A 22,023-nucleotide genomic window follows, 5' to 3' on the forward strand; every position below is an offset into this window, starting at 1 on the left:
AGCCATCACTGCTGGAGCAGTATTGAGGAGATTATTGATTCAAAATATCGAATACCTCTGAACCACAAAGAAATTCTAGGAGAAGACACGGTATAAAGAAGTCTCCTTTAAAAACCAACTCCCTGGGAGATGTTAAAACCAGCTCATGCACGTCAGTGCTGTACAGTGGAAGGTTTTATAACTCAGTGTCATGCAGCAGTAAATCAGGAGTCTTGGGGGAGAAGCTAAAGACCTGTAATTCTGTCAGGAAAAGTCAATATGTGTCCTTGACAAGCACTTGCTGCCTCCAGACAGGTGACTTTGGGATTTTGGGTGGTTTCAAAACAGCAGCTCCTGTGTGTCACATGAGTTCCCCGTGAGCCCAGCTCAAGTTGTGTTTTTAACATTCTAAATCTCCCCAGTCCTGTGTTAGGATTCCTTCCCTAGAATTTCTCCCTTTTCCAAGGCTCTCCTGTCCTTATTAGGAGTTCAGAGAGGCTTTGGATTGGATTTTATATGGGATTCCTAGACCAGAACTCCATGTCTGTACCATTCCCTGTACCTGCTGATTGAGAAATGCTGAACAGGTGCTGCCTCAAATCTCTGTGTCCTCCACATGCTAGATGGGATGGAAAACCTCCCTTCTGGTAACTTTTTTAACTCAATTTTTACAATTTCATGGCACATCTTTATAGTAGAGAACCTCTGCCTGACTTAAACTTTCTGTTTTCCCCTTACTACTTTTTTAATGCCTTGTCATTTAACCCTAACTGATCATTCTTCAACCAGCAACTTTCTCAGTACTCCTATTTTTACATTTCTATTCATGGCTATTAACTGACATAAAATGCCATTTTTACATCGATATTTTTAGGCTTTGTTTTATTGCCACCACCACATCTGCTTTTAATACCATGGCTTTTTGCCCAGTGTAATTTTACTTCATGTTTGTGGATTCATGGCTTCATGTACACGTCCTTGTACAACATTCATTTTTTGTTAATATTTCTCACTTTAATGTTCCCAGGCAGCTCCTCTGACAATTGCTTTAAACTTGGGGAAATTATCCCTTTGACAGTTCCAAACATTTGTATCGTTGCCTGGTGCTATGTTCTGCTCTCTCAGGGTAAATATCCCCACCTGGTGCTCAGTGCTGCTTAGCCAGCAGCAGATTTGGAGATTTTTAGATTTTTAGGTGAGCAATTAACCTGTCTTTTTGTTGGATGTCACACTGGTGCTGAACTTCCCCTGGTAAGGTTTGAAGGAGATTTTTTCTTGCTGTCTGCATGAGAAATCCAACCAGTGTTCTGCTCTGCTGCCATGTCAGAACATCTTAGATGCCTCTTTAAATCTGAGGCATTTAGATTCAAAGATCTAGAATCAAAGCCCCCCCTGTATGGGGGCTTTGAATTTCAGTTTCCTTTAATTTCATCCTTTCAAGTAAAGCAGGTCCCAGAGAATTCCTCCTGCTGTGTTCCAGCCAGGCTTGAACTGCACTTTGCTCTGCCTGGTGTCCTTTGGGGCCCTGTGGTTCAGGATAATCCAGCAGATGAGACTTTTATGCATCCCCTTCTCTTTTCCCATTCTCTACTTATCAAACTCATACCAGTTCCTTTTTTTTTTCCAGCATTCCCTTTGTCCCATCTATCCCACAATTATCAGAGAGATAGGGATGGCATAATCTTTTCCACCATTAGTTGGTGGCCCTCAGAATCAAGAGGTTACCTGTACTGTGTCACCTGAGATCTACATTTGTCATTCACCAAAAAAAAATTTTTTCTGTAGTATTCTCAATGTTTTATTACTCTCTGTGGGAGTAAAAGCCCATTCAGTGCCTGACTTTTCCCTGGCAAACCTCTAATCCAGTAATAAAAGAAACCTTAGTTTCCCACCAGTCTAAACCTGACTCTTAGATTCAAAAGAATATATATATATATATATATATATTTATATATCAGGATATCATATTTATGCTGCATTTTTGTCACAGTGAAAACCAACTTGCCATTTGAATCACCTCACAAGACTCAAAATGCCTACATTTTGCCTTCCTTTACAGGATCTGATTAAAAATAAGAGACGATGGTTTTGTCTTGATTAAATTTGTTCTAAAAGTCATGCAATAATGTGTTCAAATGAAATAGTATTGCTCTGTTGCTTGATTAAGGTAAGACTAATTGTGGGCGTAATTTTCATCAAATTAATTGAAAATAATGGGTGGGGGAAGGAGGAAGGGAAGAGAAATCTGTAACAGAATTAACATTGAGCAACAGCTCTGACTAAAGTGGAATTAGAGAGGAATTGGGTCATTTTTGTTGTTAATGGGCTTTGAGTGTTTTCAACATTTCTCTTTCCAGAACCTGATTTCTCTTACCTGGATGCTCTGGCTCCCTATCAGCCCTTGGCAATGAAATGTGTTTACTGTCCCATTGACACAAGACTCAACTTTATTCAGGTGTCTAAATTACTCAAAGAAGTCCAGGTAATCAATTTTCTGCTGCCTTTTCTTACATTTCTTCACACAGCTGAAATTAAATAAATGAATTGTGGGGAAATGTTGCCTTAAACAAATATTGAGACAACACCCACATCCTTTTCTCCATGAAGAAAATACAGCATTGAGCTCTGCTTTAGAAGAGGTCTAAGAAAAAGAGGGTTCTTGTAGTATCTGCTGTTCCCTCTCAAGGCTTTGTGCTTTAGTGGCCCATCCCATTTGATTCTACTAAAATTTGCTTTCTGACTCATGACATAATTAAAATAACAACCAGATTTTTTTCCTGGCTGAGTATTTCCCTGTTTTCTATCTTGCTGAACTCTGAAATACACATTCTCCCAAACCTCCTTACAATGCCTGCATCTCTTTATCTCATTGTTCTGCAACCTGGCTTGTCACTGCAAACTCACAGAGCTGCCCCTGCCTGCCTTTGCATAAACATCTCCTTCATGTTACTGCTGATGTGTTGTGCTGTCTCCAGGGCAGCTTGCAGAGCCACTGGCTTCTCCTTTGGCTTCCTTAAACCCTGCAGTGACAACCAGCCTGTTTATGCTTTCTTAACATATTGCTGGAAGACTCCTGGTGTTGTTTTTGCAGCCTTGATTATTGACAGCCAAGGTTTCTGCAGCCCCACATCTTGACATTGGGATGGTCTCCACCACTGTTACCATTTCCTTCCAGTTAATCTGGCAAGGATTTGGGAGAAAACTCTTATTTCATATTTTTATTTTTCTCTCCTTGAGGCAAGTACGATATCTTGCCACAGTGGCAAGACATAAATTCTGATAAGTGGCGATAAGACATAAATTCCAGGAGAGTCGCCGCTTCCAGTTTGCAGAACTGGCTTCTCCTTTGGCTTCCAGTTTGCAGAATTGGCTTCTCCTTTGGCTTCTCCTTTGGCTTCCAGTTTGCAGAACTGGCTTCTCCTTTGGCTTCCTCTTTGGCTTCCAGTTTGCAGAACTGGCTTCTCCTTTGGCTTCCTTAAACCCTGCAGTGACAACCAGCCTGTTTATGCTTTCTTAACATATTGCTGGAAGACTCCTGGTGTTGTTTTTGCAGCCTTGATTATTGACAGCCAAGGTTTCTGCAGCCCCACATCTTGACATTGGGATGGTCTCCACCACTGTTACCATTTCCTTCCAGTTAATCTGGCAAGGATTTGGGAGAAAACTCTTATTTCATATTTTTATTTTTCTCTCCTTGAGGCAAGTACGATATCTTGCCACAGTGGCAAGACATAAATTCTGATAAGTGGCGATAAGACATAAATTCCAGGAGAGTCGCCGCTTCCAGTTTGCAGAACTGGCTTCTCCTTTGGCTTCCAGTTTGCAGAATTGGCTTCTCCTTTGGCTTCTCCTTTGGCTTCCAGTTTGCAGAACTGGCTTCTCCTTTGGCTTCCTCTTTGGCTTCCAGTTTGCAGAACTGGCTTCTCCTTTGGCTTCCTTAAACCCTGCAGTGGCAACCAGCCTGTTTATGCTTTCTTAACATATTGCTGCAAAACTCCAGGAGTTGTTTTTGCAGCCTTGATTATTGATGGCCGAGCTTTCTGCAGCCCCACAAGTTGACATTGGGATGTTAGCATTGCCTTCCAGTTAATTTGGCAAGGATTTGGGAGAAAACCTATTTCATATTTTTATCTTTCTCTCCTTGAGGCAAGGACGATATCAAAGGGGCGACAAGACATAAATTCCGGGCGGGTCACCCTGCACACACCTCCAACTCCTGGAGCAGTTTCTAGCAATGCTGATGGGAATTCCACCCTGTTTTCTTGCAGCCCCTGCACGTGGTGTGCCCTGAGCAGTACACACAGCCCCCTCCCACGCAGTCCCACCGCACGGACCTGATGATCGACTGCCAGCCCCCGGCCATGTCCTACCGCCGCGCCGAGGTGCTCACGCTGCCCTACAAGCGCCGCTACGAGAAGATCGAGATCATGCCTGATGTGAGTCCCTGCAGGGCACAGGCATGGTGGGGGGTTCCTGCTCACACAGCCAGATTCCAGCTCAGCAGCCTCTGGGAAGGCGTGGAATGGCAGAGCTGTTGTGATTGGGAAAAGTCTTCAGGGCATCATTTGATCTGTCAGCCAGCACCACTGCTGTGGTTGGCCTCGAGTGCCACTTCCAGGGGTGGGGACTCCTCCACCTTCCTTTACATGAGGGAGTTGTTCCTAATATCCAACCTAAACCTCCTCTGGTGCTACTTGAGGCTGTTTCCTCTCCTCCTGTCTCTGTTCCCTGGGAGCAGAGCTCAACTTCCCCTGGCTGTCCCCTCCTGTCAGGAGTTGTGCAGAGCCACAAGGGCCCCCCTGAGCCTCCTTTTCTCCAGGCTGAACCCCTTTCCCAGCTCCCTCAGCCCCTCCTGGTGCTCCAGCCCCTTCCCCAGCTCCATTCCCCTCCCTGGACATGCTCCAGCCCATCAATGTCCTTCTTGTCTTGAAGGACCCAGAAGTGTCCTCAGGACTGGAGGTGCAGCCTCAGAACTAAAAGTATTTGTCCCTAAGATGTCTTGTGGCTGAAATTTACAGTTGACTCTCATCATGTAAAGCACATTCTGTCAACTGGAGAGCTAGGAAAGAACCACTTTTGAGAGATAATTTCACTCTATAAACTAATGGGAGCTAAAAAAACCCCATTGGTTGGCTGAGAGAGCTGTTCAGCCTGGAGGAGACTTCAGAGCCCCTTCCAGAGCCTAAAGGGAGTCCAGGAGAGCAGGAGAGGGACTTGGGATAAGGCATGGAGGGACAGGGCACAGGGAATGGCTTCCTGCTGGGAAAAAGGAAATTAGGGTGGGATCTTGGGAAGGAATTCCTGGTTGTGAGGGTGGGGAGGGGCTGGGCTGGAATTTCCAGAGAAGCTGTGGCTGCCTCTGGATCCCTGGAAATGTCCAAGGCCAGGCTGGAGCACCCTGGGCCAGTGGAAGGTGTCAGGATTGGAGTGGGATGAGCTTCAAGGTTCCTTCCAACCCAAACCATTCCATGATTCTGTGAGCAGGCAAAAACTGTGTTCAGATGAGTTGTCCTTTGCAAGAAAATCCCATCCCACAAGACAAACAGTGATCTCTGCCATGTGTGAAGTAACCAGCCACCTCCAGTTTCAATATGAGGAAGTTTTGGGCAGAGCAGTTTGAATTAGTGCCCCAGGACCATGGAAAGGATCCTGAGAATCCAGAGTCAGCACCCAGGAGTTGTCTTTCTCCTTCCCCAAACTCACCTGCTGTTAGAAATACCCTTCCCATTAAGGATCAGCTTTCAGTCATGATAAAGAAGCAATGAAAAGGCTTATTTGTACTCCAACAATTTCTATAAATGGTTAATTCCTACAGGCTGCAGGAGCCCAGCAGGTTAATGGATTGCCTGTAGCCATCTAAAATGTGGATTACTTATCCCCACAACATCTATTAATGATTTATTAACCCCTTAAGTCAAATCCAAATGTACCCATATTACCAAGGGTGACCCATATTCTGACAGACATGAGCTTAAAATATTTTTTTGACAATCCAATCAGCACAAATGTGTCCTTGGATCAAAGGTGGCAGTGGCTTTTTGCAAACAGGCATTACTGCCCTTTAGAAACTGGAATATTGAGTGACTTTTCATTGGAGTGTAGAAGGAGGAAGCATCCTTTAGGTGAACCTAATATGAAGTGCAGAACTGGGAGCCACCCAGTAACAAATCCCTCAGCCAGCCCACAACACCCACTGCCACCATTTCACACCATTTCTGTGAGGAGCCTGCCCAGCCCACTGCTTGGAGACAAGGAGAGGGCTTGAATTTCAAAATATGCTTGGCTGCAGTTCCATCTTGGCATGTATATTTAATTGTTTTGGAAATTTACATATTTATTGGATCCTGTTAAACCTAAGACTGGTGAAACTTGGCTTCAATTCACCAGCATGAAACCAATCCTGAGTTCAGAGTGCAGGGAGCCAGCCTGGGGCTCACTGATTATTCAAATCCCACTGAGGCTTTGGGTTTCCACCTAAACTCTGAGGTGCAGCCTTTATGTGAGAGCCTGTCCCTTGTGTCAGCCTCTGAAGGGACTGGATTCCAGCTCTCCTGCGCTTCCCAAAGCTGCTGGGAGGGAGGATGCTCTGCATGGAATGTGGCATCACCAACCTAGGAAAAGCAGCTGGTTTCTATTGCATTCCCTTTAACTTGGAGAGATCCAGCAGAAATCTGAAAAAAGGAAAGAAATGGCCTTTTTTTCCCCTCCCTTAACAACTAAAATCCAATTATATTCACACAACAGTCCTAATTTCAGAGCTATCCATGCTCAGGGAGGAGAAATATCTTGTGATTGTCCATATCCAGGGATTCTTCGGGCTGATTGTTCAGCCTGGGAAGGCTCTGGAGTGACCTTTCAGCACCTGAAGGGGACTCCAGGAAAGCTGGAGAGGAACTTTGGACAAGGGGTGGAGTGCCAGGACAAGGGGGAATAGCTCCCATTGCCACAGGGCAGGGTTGGATGGGATATTGGGGATAAAATCTTCCCTGTGAGGGTGGGGAGGCCCTGGAATAGAATTCCCAGAGAAGTTGTGGTTGCCCCTGGATTCCTGGAAGTGACCAAAGTCAGGCTAGATGGGGCTTGGAGCAACTTGGGATAGTGGAAAGTGTCCCTGCCTGTGGCAGGGGGTGGCACTGGGTGAGATTTAAGGTTCCTCCCCACCCAATCCATTCTGGGATTTCCCTGGTTCCAAAGTTGCTCTTCACAACTCGTTACAAATCTGCTTGGTCTGTGGTGATGCTCCTGAAAAGACTCCTGAGAGCAAGGCTGTGCTTCAGGACTGTTAACAGGATGCCATTCCCCAGCTCCAAGACATGCAAATCATCCTCCAAAAAAAGGATCTTGCTCCTTCTTTTTAAGGGAACTACATGGTCCTGGTAAAAAATGGATACAGCTTCCCCTTCTGCTGAGTGGGTTGTGCAAGACAGATTTCAGACATGATGGATGGGGCTCCCTGGTGTGGGAGTATTTGCTGCTTAATGTTCCTTTTTCAGTAGTTTAGGGTTTCTGAATATAGGAATTTCTGTAGTGCAAGGAAAGGGCATTTGTTTAATATGGGCTCCCACCAGCCCTGGGGTTCTGTGCAGGCTCAAGTGGCAATTGAAAAGGGCATTTTATAGCTCCTAGAAACCTTGCAGTGGCTTGTTATTTGTCAAAACCATGTTAGCCTGAAATGGAATGATGAAATCCACCCTGGAAAAACCAGTAATTGCTAGATGTGCTGCAGGGCTGGGATTTGTGTGTGAAGTAAACCTGAAAGTCTCATAAAAGAATGGCTGCTGCAGTGAAATCCTGATCAGGGCCCCCTCCTGACACCCCCAGTCCCTTTCCCAACTCAAAGTTCTGCCTGGATTCTTCCAGCTTTTGAAAACCAAAGGGTTGGCTCAGCATGGCTCAGACTCAGTGCAGTCTGATGCTATGGTGGAGTGAAATTTCCTTCCCCAAACTTGCAGTGATTCAGATCCTGGCCTGTCAGACTAATGGAAATTTACTTTTTTACTGCTGGACCTTGTCTATATTTCAATCACTTCAGCGAGGAGCAAAGGCAGGTCAGGCAGGCCTGTTGTATGATAATGAGATTTACACTCACAGCAGCCTTTGTTTGGAGAGAGTTTTTAACAATCCCAAGGCATCAGGCTGGAATGGCTCTTCCAGGGATTGTGCAAACCTTTACACTTTAAATAATTTCTTCTCCGCGTCTGCCTTTCACTTAAAAAAAAAAAATTATAAAAAAAGACTGCTTCCTGGAAATTGGTTAGGCATTGTCTGCTCACAAGAGAAAGATGGGAAAATGGAAAACACCTTCTGGAGCAAACAGATAAAATTAAACAGTAGTGTCTGAGCAAATAAAGTGCCTCCAGTTTAATTACAGCTGAACAATGGTGCGGATCACTCGGTGCCTGCAGCTGACACTTCACTCAGGGCTCTGTGCTCTTCAAATACTCCATTTTGTGTTCTTCAGGACACAGCCCAGTCAGGAGAGTGTCAGTGTACAAGGCACAGCCTGACAGCAAGTGAAATTATCAGAAAATACTGCGGAGAAGAATTAGCAAAACAGCCATCATAATTATGGAGGTTTCATCTTGACTCCTTTTCCTGACTTTTACCTGACCTTTCCAACTTCTTCTGTGTTTCAGGGACTAAAGAGTTTTGAATTCTGTCCTTCTTCCCACCCTCAGCTCATTTTGGTGACCCCACATTATCCAATCTCTGACCTCTGTGTTCCTTTTTTCCTGACTATTCCCCCTGGGTCCAGTGTGCTGTAGCCTCACAAGAAGTAAGTGAAATACAACCTGTTTAAATGAAATAGAACCTGTTTAAATGAAATAGAACCTGTTGAAGTGAAATAAAACCTGTTTGCTTCTGCTGCTCAGCCCTGCCCCAGCTCCCAGCTCACTGCAGAATTGCCTGGAGTCTCTCTCTGAGCTGGATCTCACCTTTTGACATTCCACCAAAAATGTTCTTTCCCAGCTTTGACCAACTTTCCTCACACAAAGCCAGAACCAGCGCTGATAAATCCCCCTGATTTACATCAGCAGAGCTCAGTGCAGCCTTTATTTTCTCCTTAGAAATGTCTCCCACCTCACTCTGGTGTCTCTTCTCTCCTGGCCATTCAGCCTGAGAGAGTTCTCCTCCCTCCTCCTCTCTTTTTTGTGCTTGGAATGTGTTATCCTTCATTTCCTTTGCCTTTTTTTTTTTTGTTGCTGTACCTTTTCTGTGGTTGGTCTTACCCACAGGTTGTCCTGTTTAGTCAGGTGGAACTCAGATCTGCTTTTCTGCTTCCAGCCTGCCTTTGCCTGCCTGTATTAGTGTCTAGGTTTGTTTTTCCTTTCATTTCTGATGGCTGGCTGTAAGATAACACTTTTCTAGGCAGGCACTCAGCTCTCTCTTCCCAGTCAGCTTCAACAACAACATCCCATCCTGACTTGACATTCTGACCCATAAAATGGTTACTATATTTTGAATATTTTGATTTATGCAGTTTTTATGTCTTTCAAATGACTCATCTCTTGCATCTGCAAGCTTTACTGCCTTTACTTTGAAGATATTTCATGTCCTTGCTTCCCCTACCTGTCATTTTTCATTCAAATCCAAGCCTAATTTCTCTTTCTGCTGGTTCTGTTTTCCACCATCCTTTCTTAAGTTTCTCAAACAACTGTTCCCTGCCTGCTCCCAGGCTCCTGGGGAAGAGCTTCATTAAACAGCCATAAATCTCCTTCATTGCACTCCTTAAATATTCCTTAAACTGCTTTTTTGGCACAGGATTGGCAAAAGCAGTGGTTACAGTTAGTGCTGAGTGGTTAGAGTGAGTTCTGGTGCTTGGAATCCCACCCAGAATTATTCCCTGGTGGTTGGCTGATGTCTCTGGTTTGGGGACAAGGGTTTGGGGACAAGGGTCCTCCTGCTGATCTGGAGCCCTGGTCCAGTAGCTGCACATAGAATATGCCCATGGAAAAGAAGAGCTTCAATTCATTGCTCAAATCTGCAGACTGCACCTCAGGCTTTTTTATTTCTTCACTGGATGAAAAAATTTGGTCTCTGTGGAAGCCCAAAGCCAAGATCTGGGCTTTTGCAAGTGATAGCAAAACCTTTAGATATTCATGGTATGATTCTTTATCCACTGAAGTTAATGAGACCTTAAAATCTGCTCCAGAGAGAGCTGTGGGAGACCCCCAGCGAGTGACAGCTCTGTGAAGTTGGGGGTAACTCAGCAGCTGAATTAAAACCCTTGGATTGTGTCAAATGTGAGGCTGAAAGCCCAACAGCACCTGCCTCAGATCACCCACTAATGATCCCATAGATGCCCTTCATTTCTGGGCTGTTCTCTGCTGGAAAAGCCTTTGGTCCTTTAGGTCTCCGAAGCAAAATTCCCCAATTTCCATCCTGCCTGCAGTGTGCCTGTGCCTTGTTCCCTGTGCCTGCTGCTCACAAATCCACAGGCACATTTCAATTCCCCTTTCACCCCTTGTGTTTGACCCCACATTTTTTTGTCACTCTGAAGGATCTGATACTTGCAGAATTCCTGCTCTTGGCCCCTGGTTTAGCTGGGGCTGTAAAACCAAGGATGGATCTGTTGGAGACTCCTCCTGTGTCTGGCTACAAGGGCCTGGCCATCAGAGCTCCTGGTACTTCAAGAATTAATAAATTAGTAATTAAAATACTTTAAAAATTAAAGGCTGAGAGGAGGCAAGGAAGTAAGAGGTGAGGGAAATTATCCTTCTCTCCTCAGACCACCATCCAAATTTAAGTGACATGGCAAAGACCATGGTTTTCATTCTGCTTACAATACTGACTCTACAGACCCTCCCTGCTTGTGAAAAGGCTGCTGCACAGCCTTGAAGCAATTTTTGTCCTACTAAAGATGCTTTCCTGCACCTAGAAACTGGATTTGGTGTGTGTGAGGAGCAGGGGAGTGGAGGGATGGAGGATGGGGCAGGTTCTCCATTCAGGTTTTGCTGAGGAGTGGTTACAATAAAAACCTCTGCAGGTGTGACCTCCATGGCTTTCTCTGAACTCAGGCAGATTTTAAAATCCTTGGGCTTCTCTAGTAATTGGCAGGAGATTTTTTTTTTTTTTTTGTCTCATACAAATTCCATCCTATTCAGGGATCTGAATTGCTTCATACCCAGCAAGCTCCAAGGCTGTATTCCATCATTCCCACCTAGAAATGGAAGTGCCCTCGGGGCTCACGTGGCCAGAACCCAGCTGCAGTTACCAACAGTGTTTATAATGTGCCTCCAAAAAATGTAAGACTTGAAATTGCAGAGACTTTTGCCCCTGCTGTTCTCAATAGATGCTGTTCAAGCCCCCACTGTCTCTGATGGCCAAAAACATCCTAATTTCCAGCCTACACATATTCACTGCTGGCCTGCACACATTTATTCCTAACATCATGTTTGGGCATAAATACATTTTCCCTTTTGTTGGTATTTTCCCTGTGGTGTTTATGTAGAATAATCAAATTCTCCCTTTGGCTTTCTTTTTTGCCAGGCTAAACAAGCCAAGGTATTTCATTTTCCCTTACAAGACAGCTCCTCCTGCCTTATTTTACCCTTCAGAATCTCTTACTTGAACTGAAATTACCCACAATTTGCAAGTAGTTCAGATGAAATCTTGCCAGGCCCAATGTAAAGTGGGATAGCTCATCTCAGAGAGAATTACCTGATACTTTCTGGGCTTGCATTTAGCTTTTTCATGGCCATGTCACATTTGTGACTCTCTTGGGATGGACGAATAAACCTGAACCCTTGAGCTCTGTCCTTTGCAGCAGCTGCCAGCCCACAGCAGAAATTCTCAGTATTAGCCCCATCCTTGGCCTTCATTTGTGCCATTGAATTTCATCTTGGTTTTCTCATCCAATTCTTGTCTTTGAGTTTTTCCTCTCTCACAGCCTGGTCCTGTTTTCTGTTCAAGGTGCCCTACAAACTTCAGTGGGACCTTCTGAACACTCCTCCTCATTCTGTGCTGAGGTCATTAATAAAAACTGGGAGTTTCATTAATGGCCCTTCAGGAATTGCAGCAGCAGCCCAGGAGTTCCCTGGGAATCTCTTTCCTTTAGCCAGAGCTTTCCCCACCTCAGGACTGCCAGAGGAATCCGCAGTCTGGGGTTTCCCATCTGCTTCTCTGGTTTAATCCCACCTTTCATGCAGAGATCCCACATTTATGCATTTGAAAATTTGAGTTTGAAAATTTGGAAACCACATTTAATGATGTAAATACCCAGCAGGGCCCCTTTCTAAATACACATGCTATAATCTAATGTACACATCAGTGATTTCAGATCCTGCAGTTTCAGGGGATTTTAACTGCTGGTCACTTTGCTGAGCTCCTGCTTGTTCTCCATATCCAGCTCACCTCACCCAGCCCAAACTTTGCCTCTCCCTGCTGGGTCAGCCTTCCTGCACCCTCTCCAGTGTAAGCCAGAGGTGAAAAGGGAAAAGGGAGGAGCTTGGGGAGGTGTCCCAAAAATCTAAGAAGAAATTACTGGAACTGGGATGTTAAAATACTGTTTTACATCCAGCATGTCTGTCCCTGGGAGAATCCTCCAGAGAACCAAGACCATGTGTGCTGGAAGTCTGGTCCTTCCCTGATGTTATTCACTGATTATTCAGCCTCATTTTATTTTTACTGTGAAGTTTCAGGTCCCATCCTCAGGGGTTGTTCAGCACCTCATTGCCAACAAGAGGATTTTTGGCTGGTGACTGAAGACAACTTAAACCTGGGGAGAGTTGTCCCCATTGAAGTCTTCAGGAGACTTTTAAGAGTGACTTAACCCACATTGTTCTTTATCAACATCTGTAGTTTAGCCAACAGCCAGTGTTTGTGCTCACAGGGTGTGTGTCAAATCCTCTTTTGGGGTGGGAAATGCAACCCTTCAGGAAAGAAGGGTAAAAATATTTCATGGTAAAAATTCATGGTAAAAATATCTTTCCTCTGCTTTAGCGTGGGCGGACAGCTCTGATCACCGGAGGAGAACATCCCAAGCTAAAAACTGAAATACTGCACACATCCCCCCCCAGATTTCTCCTAAGGCAGTCCAAGTGCTCATCCATGGGCAGGGGACTGATTAATGTGCTGTTAGATCTCAGTGTCCCGGCTTTGGTGGCTTTCCTGGTGCCAGCATGTGACACTGGGCTCGGGATAATGACTGGAAGGAAGACTCATTTACTCCTGCTTGGTGGGGGGCTTTTCAATCTCACACACAAAGGCACAACAAGAGCCAGCCACTGCAAGTTGGACAAATTCAACCTTGAAATGAGACACGGCTTCCTGGCTGCCAGGAGAATTAAAGTTTGAAACCATTTGTGAGGGGAAACAGTGGAGTTGCCATAGCTTGGAGTTCAGACAAGACTTGCTGCCTCTGTGAAAAGGATTTCTTTAATGCAGCATTCTGGAGGAGTTCTGTGATTTGTGTGTGCAGGAGGTCACTTGAAAGGAGTGGAGCAGTGCTGCCTGGCCTTGGTGGGTGAATTACTGGATGTGATTAAATGACCTTTTTGCTTTGGGTCACTGAGTTTGTGTAATAAAAGGATTGGCTGCCACATGGAGAGGGCTGTGAGCTGGGGAGGAAATCAAAATGAATGCCTGTCCTACTGTCCTTCTGACTGTAAAGAATCCCAGTGTTGCTATTTAGCCTGTTTAAAGCCTGCAGAAATGTTAATAGCAAAATACTTCAGTGGCAGGAGAAGACTTTGGTTCCAAGCCACTCCCTGTTCTTTAAGGATCTTTCTCTTCACAGGATTTGTCATTTTGCTCTCCATCAGAGCCTGGTTTGTATCGATCCTCCTCTGGAAGGTGGTTGGAATGGAAAGTGCCTACAACCACTGGGAAGGCAGCAGAACTCCCTGCTGCAAGTGCTGCTGTGTTTAGATCCCAGGAGAAATCTGAAGCAATGATTGTCATTATATTTTCATTCTCTTTGCCTTCAACAACAGATCATAAAGGCTGTATTCAAATTGCCTGCTTTAAAGATCTTGAACAGAGTCCCAGAGTAACAGTGAGCTGAATTGCCCCATCCAGTTTGGATTTCTAGGATTCACCACAGCTGAATACAGACAGAATTTAGGGATTTTTAATGTAGCCTGTGTTTTTCCAACACACCAACTGCTTTATTCCAAAGAGCTGCTCTAAAAAATGTTCCTGCAGCTTTAACAGTGGCAGGTGAGATTTGCAGAACTTATTAAAAGAACTTTGCCCCCATCCAGCCAACGGAAAAACTCTCTCAGTGCTTTCATGGCAAAAGGACTGGGCATCCTGGCACCTTCAATTCCCTTGGAGGGGAAAAGGGAATCATTTCCTCCATTCATGAGCACTGTTTTCTGTAGAATTCCTTTGGAAAAGTGGCTGGAAGAGGTTCTTCCCAACTGGCCAACTTCCTCTGGACTCAGCAGGTGCAGCACTGCCCACTCCAGGCACTGCCAGCAGTGTTAGATCCAAGCTCCAAGCCAAAACTAGATTTTATGTCTTTCAGGGAAGAATTACATAAAAAGGCAGTGAAGAGGGTTTTGTGCAGCATTGTTGGAATAATTTCAAACTAATCAACAGTGGGTTGATTGAAAACATTGGGGTTTTAAGGACAAACAGTTCTTATTCCAGATATTCTGCAGCCAGGGACTGAAAGTAAACTCACTGATTTTTCATTGTCCATCAGCATCACAAACATACTAATGCTGGATTAGACCACGAGTTTTACTAACTAAAATTATTAATGAAGCAATTGTCTTTTCACACAAGGGTTCTTTGTGTTTATTATGGTTTTTGAGACCAGCCCTGGTTCCTGCAAACCTCGTGCTGCTCTGCTCATGGTGTGAAATCCATAATTTTGGGAGCTGGAAGGAGGCTGGGCAGGTCCGAGGAGCTCTCAGTCTATGCGTGGCTTTGTGTTTACAGTTCATTAGCCCATGTTTAAAAATACCACACTGCCAATTTATCTCACAGCTGGGTTCATGCACATTTTGAGCTGATCACTTGCTGAACAAAATCTCCTTTTGCTTCAGCTTGCAGATTCCCTCGTGCCCTTGGAGATCAAGCCTGGTATTTCCTTGGCAACAGTTTCTGCTGTGCTGCATACTAAGGACAACAAACACGTGCTGCAGGTACAGTCTGATGGGGAATGGAGAAAAATATCCTTACTCTGGCTTCTCCTGCCATCCAGGACCCCTCCTGCAGCTCCTTCCCACTGGGGCAGAGCCCTTGGCAGAGGCTTTGCCCTGGCATGTGCAGGTGAGGAATTACACCCAGAGCAGGGAGTGGGATGCAAATAAATCTCTCTGCCCTCTTTTCCTTGGCCATGTGCCTGGCTGAGATGAATGGGGAAGTGAGATAATTCCTGAAGAGAGGCTACAGATCATCCTGCTGTCTTCCACAGTCAGAAGCAGCATCAGTCAACCTCTCAGGACCAAGGGTTAGAGGAGAGAGATGACCTGGGACATCAGGCTGGGGAAGGGAGACCATCTGCCTTCAGTTTCCCTGGAGGCTGTACACCTCTATTCTCCCTTCCTGCTTGGGAAGGGACCATCTGCCTTCAGTTTCCCTGGAGGCTGTACACCTCTACTCTCCCTTCCTGCCACCCCCTTCAGGCTGGCACTGAAATTCCTGGCATGAGTGCTCTGCAGGAGGAGGTGATGTCCAGGGACCTGCCCTGGTCCCCTTTCTCTCAGAGCCATGAGCCTGCAGGGCCTCACTGAGCAACCCTTCCCACACTGGGCAGCAGAGCTGGCTGGGCCCAGGACACTTGGGGAGACAGCCCAGTGTGCAAATGTCAGGGATGTGAAGGTTGGTGAGGGTTTCTGTCAGAGCACAGCAGACAGGCTGCCCCCCTCTTCCCAAGCTGCTTCCCTGAAACCCTCAGCAGCTCTGGGAGCCTTGAAGTGCTGCAATGGAATTGGTCTGAGGCTGCTGTTGTTCATTTTCTCCCTTCTCCACTCATTCCTGCTGCCAAATAAACTTAGACCTGGGCTTAAAATGCCAGAATCCTCATAAATGGCTGGAGCTAAGCCATGTTCTCATTCCCTGAGTAGCTGCTCTCTCTGAATTTGCCTGTTTCCCAACCTGTTGCATCCTTTAGAGTGGGAAATCTGCCTGTTTCCCAACCTGTTGTATCCTTTTTTTTTCCTTCTCATCCATCAGCTCCCTCCAAAACCTCCCCAGCCTCCTGCCAGCAAGAAGAGGAAGCGGGTGAGTGATGATGTGCCCGAGTGCAAATCTCTGAAGCCTCTGCTGAGTGGCTCCATCCCCATGGACCAGTTTGTGCAGACTCTGGAGAAGGTGAGGAGTCTTTGGTGGCAGGTGGGATTCCAGCAGATTTCTGCACATCTCAGAGGTGCTGCTCTGGTAGCAGAGAGAGGGGGGAATCATTTTAGTGCAGCTTGAAATGGAGAAAGGCCACTGAGTTGCTAAAGTGCTCCAGGGTGTCCCTGCAGTTCAGAATAGAGGGAACTGTTCCCTGTGGAGCTTTGTCCTGCTGTGCAGGTTTCATGTCAGTGATCCCCTCCTGTTTCCCATGGAAGCAGAGCTTTTGGGTGGTTGATTTGCCTCACAGAACTTTTGGATTCAGCAGCTGAGGGACTCTCAAAAGCATTTAAATTTCCACAAGATTAGTAAGAAGGTGACCAAGTGAAGAAGAGATCCTGGAAATGTCTCCATTGGTGGAGGAGCCTCCTGAGGAAGCTGCACAAATTTGGTTGCTGCTCTGTGGAATCTCATTCTCACCTGCAGGAGATAAAAGATTGCAGACTTCCAGGGCCTAAAGGGGCTCCAGGAGAGCTGGAGAGGGATTTGGGACAAGGGATGGAGGGACAGGACACAGGGAATGGCTTCCCACTGCCAGAGGGCAGGGATGGATGGAATTTGGGAAGGAATTGTTCCCTGTGAGGGTGAGGAGGCCCTGGAATAGAATTCCCAGAGAAGCTGTGGCTGTCCCTGGATCCCTGGCAGTGTCCCAGGCCAGGGTGGACAGGGCTTGGAGCAGTTTGGGATAGTGGAAGGTGTCCCTGCCATGTCAGGGGGTGGCACTGGATGAGATTTAAGGCCCTTCCCAGCCAAAGCAATCTGTGATTCCATGAAACTCCCTCACCCCTGTGCCCTGGGGAAAATTCCCTCTCTCCTCTGTCCCAGTTTTCCTGAGCTGTGCTGATTTCCCTCTCTCTCCCCCTCCCACCCCAAATCCAGCACGGCTTCAGTGATGTGAAGGTGGAGGACACGGCCAAGGGCCACATTGTGCTGCTGCAGGAGGCAGAGACCCTGATCCAGCTGGAGGAGGACTCCACCCACATCATCTGTGACAATGATGAGCCCCTGAGGGTCAAACTGAGGGACCTGGTGCTCAAATTCCTGCAGAAATTTTAGCTCATGGACATCAGGAGGCTTTGCAAGGAGAGAGCCTGGAGCAGCAGAACTTGGAGTCCAAGGAGAGAGAGGGAGAGAGAGCGAGAGAGAATTTTGTGATTCAGAGAGACCAGAAACCACCTTCCCCTTCATGGAGGAGCAAGGGAGTATTTTTTAATATCTATTTTTAAAATCTTATTTTTAAGCTGTTTTGGAATACTTTGGAGGAGATTCCTGTTGTGTAAAATTGGGAGCTGGGAATCTTACAGGAGATAGGAGCTGCAGAGTAAATAACTGGAGTGTTTATTTCCACCAGGGTGAACTGCTGCTCCGCTGTGTCCCTCAGCAGTCTCTGCCCCAGTCCTTCACCTGACAGAACTCTGCAGGAATATTGGAACAATGGCCTTTTTCCTCCCACTGCTTCTTCCCAATCCCCAGATCCCATTCCCTGCCTCTCCTCCCTGTGTGTTCTTCATGTGTCCTTCCCCGGCACAAGAACAGGAGAGCTGGTGAGGCAAAGATTGTACAAATAAAAATGGAAAAAAGGGGGTCTGGTGGACATGGAGAACAGTGGGAAGAGCCTGGCCATTCCCTGCACCAGCAGAGGCACTTTGGAAAAGCTTTATCCTGTAGGAATTCAAGTGTTTATTGATGCTGCAGCCTCACCTGTTACATCCAGATCTGTCCATGGAGCTCCAGGCCCTTCACTAAAGCTGGTTCCTCCTGGGTTCCTCCATCAGCAGTGGAGGGAACACCTCAGGAGGCCACTTAGGGAAGTCCATAAAGTAGGAAAATTCCTAATGCTCATAAAAAACCTTTTGAGATTTAAGTGCCTCTTGTTTCTACCTTCCAAAAACTTGTCCTTTCAGCCCCCCCATCTCAAATCCTGGATGGAATTCTGAGTCATTTATCCAAAGCCATCTGTACTGCAGACCTGGGGAGGCTTTTCCCTCCCCAAATCTCATATTTGGGGCCTCACCTCAGTCAATAGTATTGCTCTTAAAGACAACCCATCTCTCAGATTTACTGCTGTTGATTTTTTATTGGATTGTTTTGTATTTATTTGATGTTAAAAATAAAAAGCAGAGTGAGACTGCCCAGGAGGGAGCACATCCTGTGGTTTATAAAAGCCTCTCCATGCCCATTCCACATCCTTGTCCTGACACCTTTGGGAAATAAAGCAGCTCCTCCAGTTCATCCCTTTGAGGAGATGCAGGCAGTGGAAGCAGCTCTGTGATAAAATCTCTTTGCCACTGCAGTGCCCCCATCCCATCTCATTCCCATGAAGAATTTCTGCTGGGTTGGGTGTGCAGATCCCAGCACCCACACCTTTATCCTGTGTGTGTCATGGCTGTGTGAGGAGTGGTGTCACCAGCAGGAAAAACTTGGGGCAGTGGAATTAAATCCTCATCAGGGTTTGCAGCTTTGCTGCTTTAGCATCACTTAAAAACAAAGGACTGGGATAATTTCACTTTAATAAACTCCAAAGGGATTATTCCTAACCCAGAGAAGTAGTGGGATAAACTCATCTTTCTGCTGGTTACCTCAGCTCCAGCACTGATCCCACTGCTCCAGTGCCTTCCTTTTCACATTCCCAAGGCTTTCCCACCCTCCTCGGGGAGAAAATCAAAATTAAAAGCTTTTACATTTTTCTTCCTGTCATTTTGAGCAGGAAAACTTCTCATTGTTCCATCAGTCCAGCAGCTGAGAGTGGATTGCTTTGTTATATTTAAGCTGTGTGTGCTGGAGAAACGAACATGCTGGGAGGGGAATTCTTTAATGAGAAACCCTACTTAAACTGGAAAAAGAAGTGCTTGTTCCTTCTGCACAGAGAGAGAAAAACAAATAGCATTTCTTTGGGCTGGGTCAGTCCTGCAGAGGGAACTGTGGCAGCCCAGGGTGCTGCCAGGGGAAGAATACCATGGATGCAATCCAGGCTTTATCCAGAATTTAATGGCCAAAGAACAGCAAATGTTCCTGGCTTCATTCACTCTCCTTCTTCCAGAAGGGAAAATAAATCCCCTTGGCCCTTGTGCCATGGCCATCCCCATTCCCTGGATCCCACATCCCTCCCTGAGCTGCTCTCCTCATTAAACACAATTAGTGGCAAGTGATTCATTCCCAGTGACTTCCCAACCCTGTGCTCCCACAGAAATAATGGGGAGGAAAGGTTAAAATCAGGTTTCTGCTCTTGGATGGCTTTTACGGAGCAGCTGTTCCTGGGTAGAGAGGAGTTCATTGTGGTTTCACTCCATTAATGTGAAGTGAAAACGAAAACAACTGGACCAGTTCAGTCAATGCCAGGTCCCTGCCCAGGTTCAGTCACTGTCACTGGGATCTGTCCCCTCTGTGGGCACCTGGACAGGAGGAGCAGAGGGAAACTGGGGCCAGGTGCTGGATCTGTGCCCCACCAGCAGCTCAGCCTTTGGGAGGAGTGGGAATGAAAGCAGAGGGATTTGGGATTGGCTGCACATCATGGCCTGGGCAGGCTCATGGTGGGAAAGGTGGGATCTGACAGGCCTTGTCACCTGTCACAGGTGAGCTGTCACCTGGGAGCCATGGACTGTGACCCCATCCCTCGAGGATTCATGGATTGTGACCCCATCCCTCAAGGATCCATGGACTGTGAGTTCATCCCTCGAGGATCCATGAACTATGAATTCAGTGCTTGAGGATCCATGAACTGTGACCCCATCCATCAAGGATCCATGAACTGTGACCCCACCCCTCTAGGATCCATGGACTGTGAGTTCAGGCCTCTAGGATCCATGAACACTGACCCCATCCCTCAAGGATCCATGAACTGTGACCCCATCCCTCAAGGATCCATCAGCTGCGACCTCATCCCTTGAGGATCTGTGGACCTTGAGTTCATCCCTCAAGGATCCATGGACTGTGACCCCATCCCTGAAAGATCCATCAGCTGTGACCTTATCCCTTGAGGATCCATGGATTGTGAGTTCTTCCCTCAAGAATCCATGAACTATCAACTCATTGAGGATCTATGAACTGTAACCCCATCCCTCGAGGATCCATGGACTGTGACCCCATCCCTCGAGGATCCATGGACTGTGACCCCCATCCCTCAAGGATCCATGGACTGTGACCCCATCCCTCAAGGATCTATCAACTGTGACCTTATCCCTCGAGGATCCATGGATTGTGAATTCTTCCCTCAAGGATCCATGGACTGTGACCCCATCCCTCAAGGATCCATGGACTGTGACCTCAGAAGACCATGAAGGGGACAGGTGCTCCCTCAAGGAGCCATCACCTGGGGCCAGTCACCCAGAATGGGTGGCATCAGATCCTTTGCTGGCCTCCAGCAGGAGCTGGTGGCTTTCATGGCACTGCTCAGAACAGGGGAACGGGAGCAATTCCAGTGAAATTGGTTTTTATCAAGGAGTGCATCATCCAGAAGGGAAAATGGAGGGCACTTTGTAGTGCAGAGGAGTGGAGTGTAAAGCACTTCACCCTGCCCTCCCTCTGGGAGCGGGGAGGGAATTATTAACAGGATTTATTGCCTCTGTTTCCTCATCCCAGGGCACAAACCCTCACAGAGAAACGGAAATGGAACCGGAGCTGTGGCTCCTCTCACCAAACACAGCAGTTACAGCAGGAAAAAATATTGATCAGGAGATTTTTACCTCAGGAAAAGCCTCAGGAGAAGATGGGCTCCACCTGAGTCCGTGCCCAAGATGCTGCTGGGCTCATTTGGGAGCCATATCCCAAACCAAAATCCCACTGCTGCTGCCAGGCCAGGGTCCTGGAGTGGGGAATTCTGTGCCCTTCCCTGCCAGGGATGGCCCTGCCTCCCTGCAATGTTCTGGGGAGAAACCACAGGCATTTGGGAGGCTGAGCATCCACCTCCTCCCTCCAGGACTAAAATCCTCTGGAGTTTCCCTGAAACCTCTCCTGGAAACAAACCCAAGCACAAAGCACGCCTTACTCCAAGGCAGAAGGGAAAAGAAAGGACACAATTCCCAGTGGGAGCAGCAGCAAGGGCAGGAAGTGAAAGGAGGTGAAAAATGACAACAGAGGTAAAAAGTGACCACAGAGGAAGCAGCTGCTCAGGAGGGAGGGCAAAAAACAAAAGGCAGCCGGAAGGAAGAGAGGAAATCCAGCCACATGCAGGAAATCCTGGGGGATTCCCAGCCCAGCATGGAGGGGATCCCATGGCTCATGGCCCAGCTGGCTCCATTCCTGCCCTGCAGGTTTGAAGCTGGGAATCTCTTTACAAACCTCGTGGATCCTTTTGGATTTTCCACTCAGCCTCCTGCACAGGAGGAACCAGGAGCATCCTGAGCCAGCAATGCCACAGGAGCTGTCCCTAAAGGTTCTGGGCTCTGGATCCCCAGGCAAGGATGGGCAGGTTTGCTTTAATTGCCTACAAACACCCACCCAAGCAGCACAACTGGGATGGGATATCCCTGGAAGCCACTCAGGGTCCAACCCCTCCCAGGGGCTCTCCTGGCCCAGCCATGAGCTCACCAGGGACACGGTGGGGTTTAGCTCCAGGCACTGCCATCCCTGAGGAGTTTCCAGCATGCCAGACCAGCTCACCTGCCCCGTGGGAACAGAAGCCCAGGAGATGCCTGGTTTTGGGGTGTCCCAAGTTTTGGGGTGTCCCTGGTTTTGGGGTGTCCCAGGGCCAGGAGCAGCAACAGCCCCGTTGCTGGGCCCCTCTCCCAGCCCCAGCAAAGAGGCACCAAGACTCTC

General features: G+C 47.0%; 1 protein-coding gene across 1 annotated transcript in view; it reads left to right on the forward strand.

Annotated features, from left to right (window-relative positions):
* The window catches only part of INTS9 (integrator complex subunit 9), a 61,559-nt gene extending 43,157 nt beyond the window's left edge, over window positions 1–18,402 (forward strand). Inside the window, exons 13-17 of the mRNA XM_036381021.2 lie at window positions 2,337–2,461; window positions 4,248–4,415; window positions 14,976–15,074; window positions 16,108–16,245; window positions 17,149–18,402. Of these exons, the coding sequence (XP_036236914.1) occupies window positions 2,337–2,461; window positions 4,248–4,415; window positions 14,976–15,074; window positions 16,108–16,245; window positions 17,149–17,325 (707 nt within the window). The 3' untranslated portion in view covers window positions 17,326–18,402. The remainder of the gene's footprint in view (window positions 1–2,336; window positions 2,462–4,247; window positions 4,416–14,975; window positions 15,075–16,107; window positions 16,246–17,148) is intronic.
* Window positions 18,403–22,023: the final 3,621 nt, after the last annotated feature.

Source organism: Molothrus ater, chromosome 3, assembly GCF_012460135.2.
Source record: "Molothrus ater isolate BHLD 08-10-18 breed brown headed cowbird chromosome 3, BPBGC_Mater_1.1, whole genome shotgun sequence".
NCBI classification, from domain to species: domain Eukaryota; kingdom Metazoa; phylum Chordata; class Aves; order Passeriformes; family Icteridae; genus Molothrus; species Molothrus ater.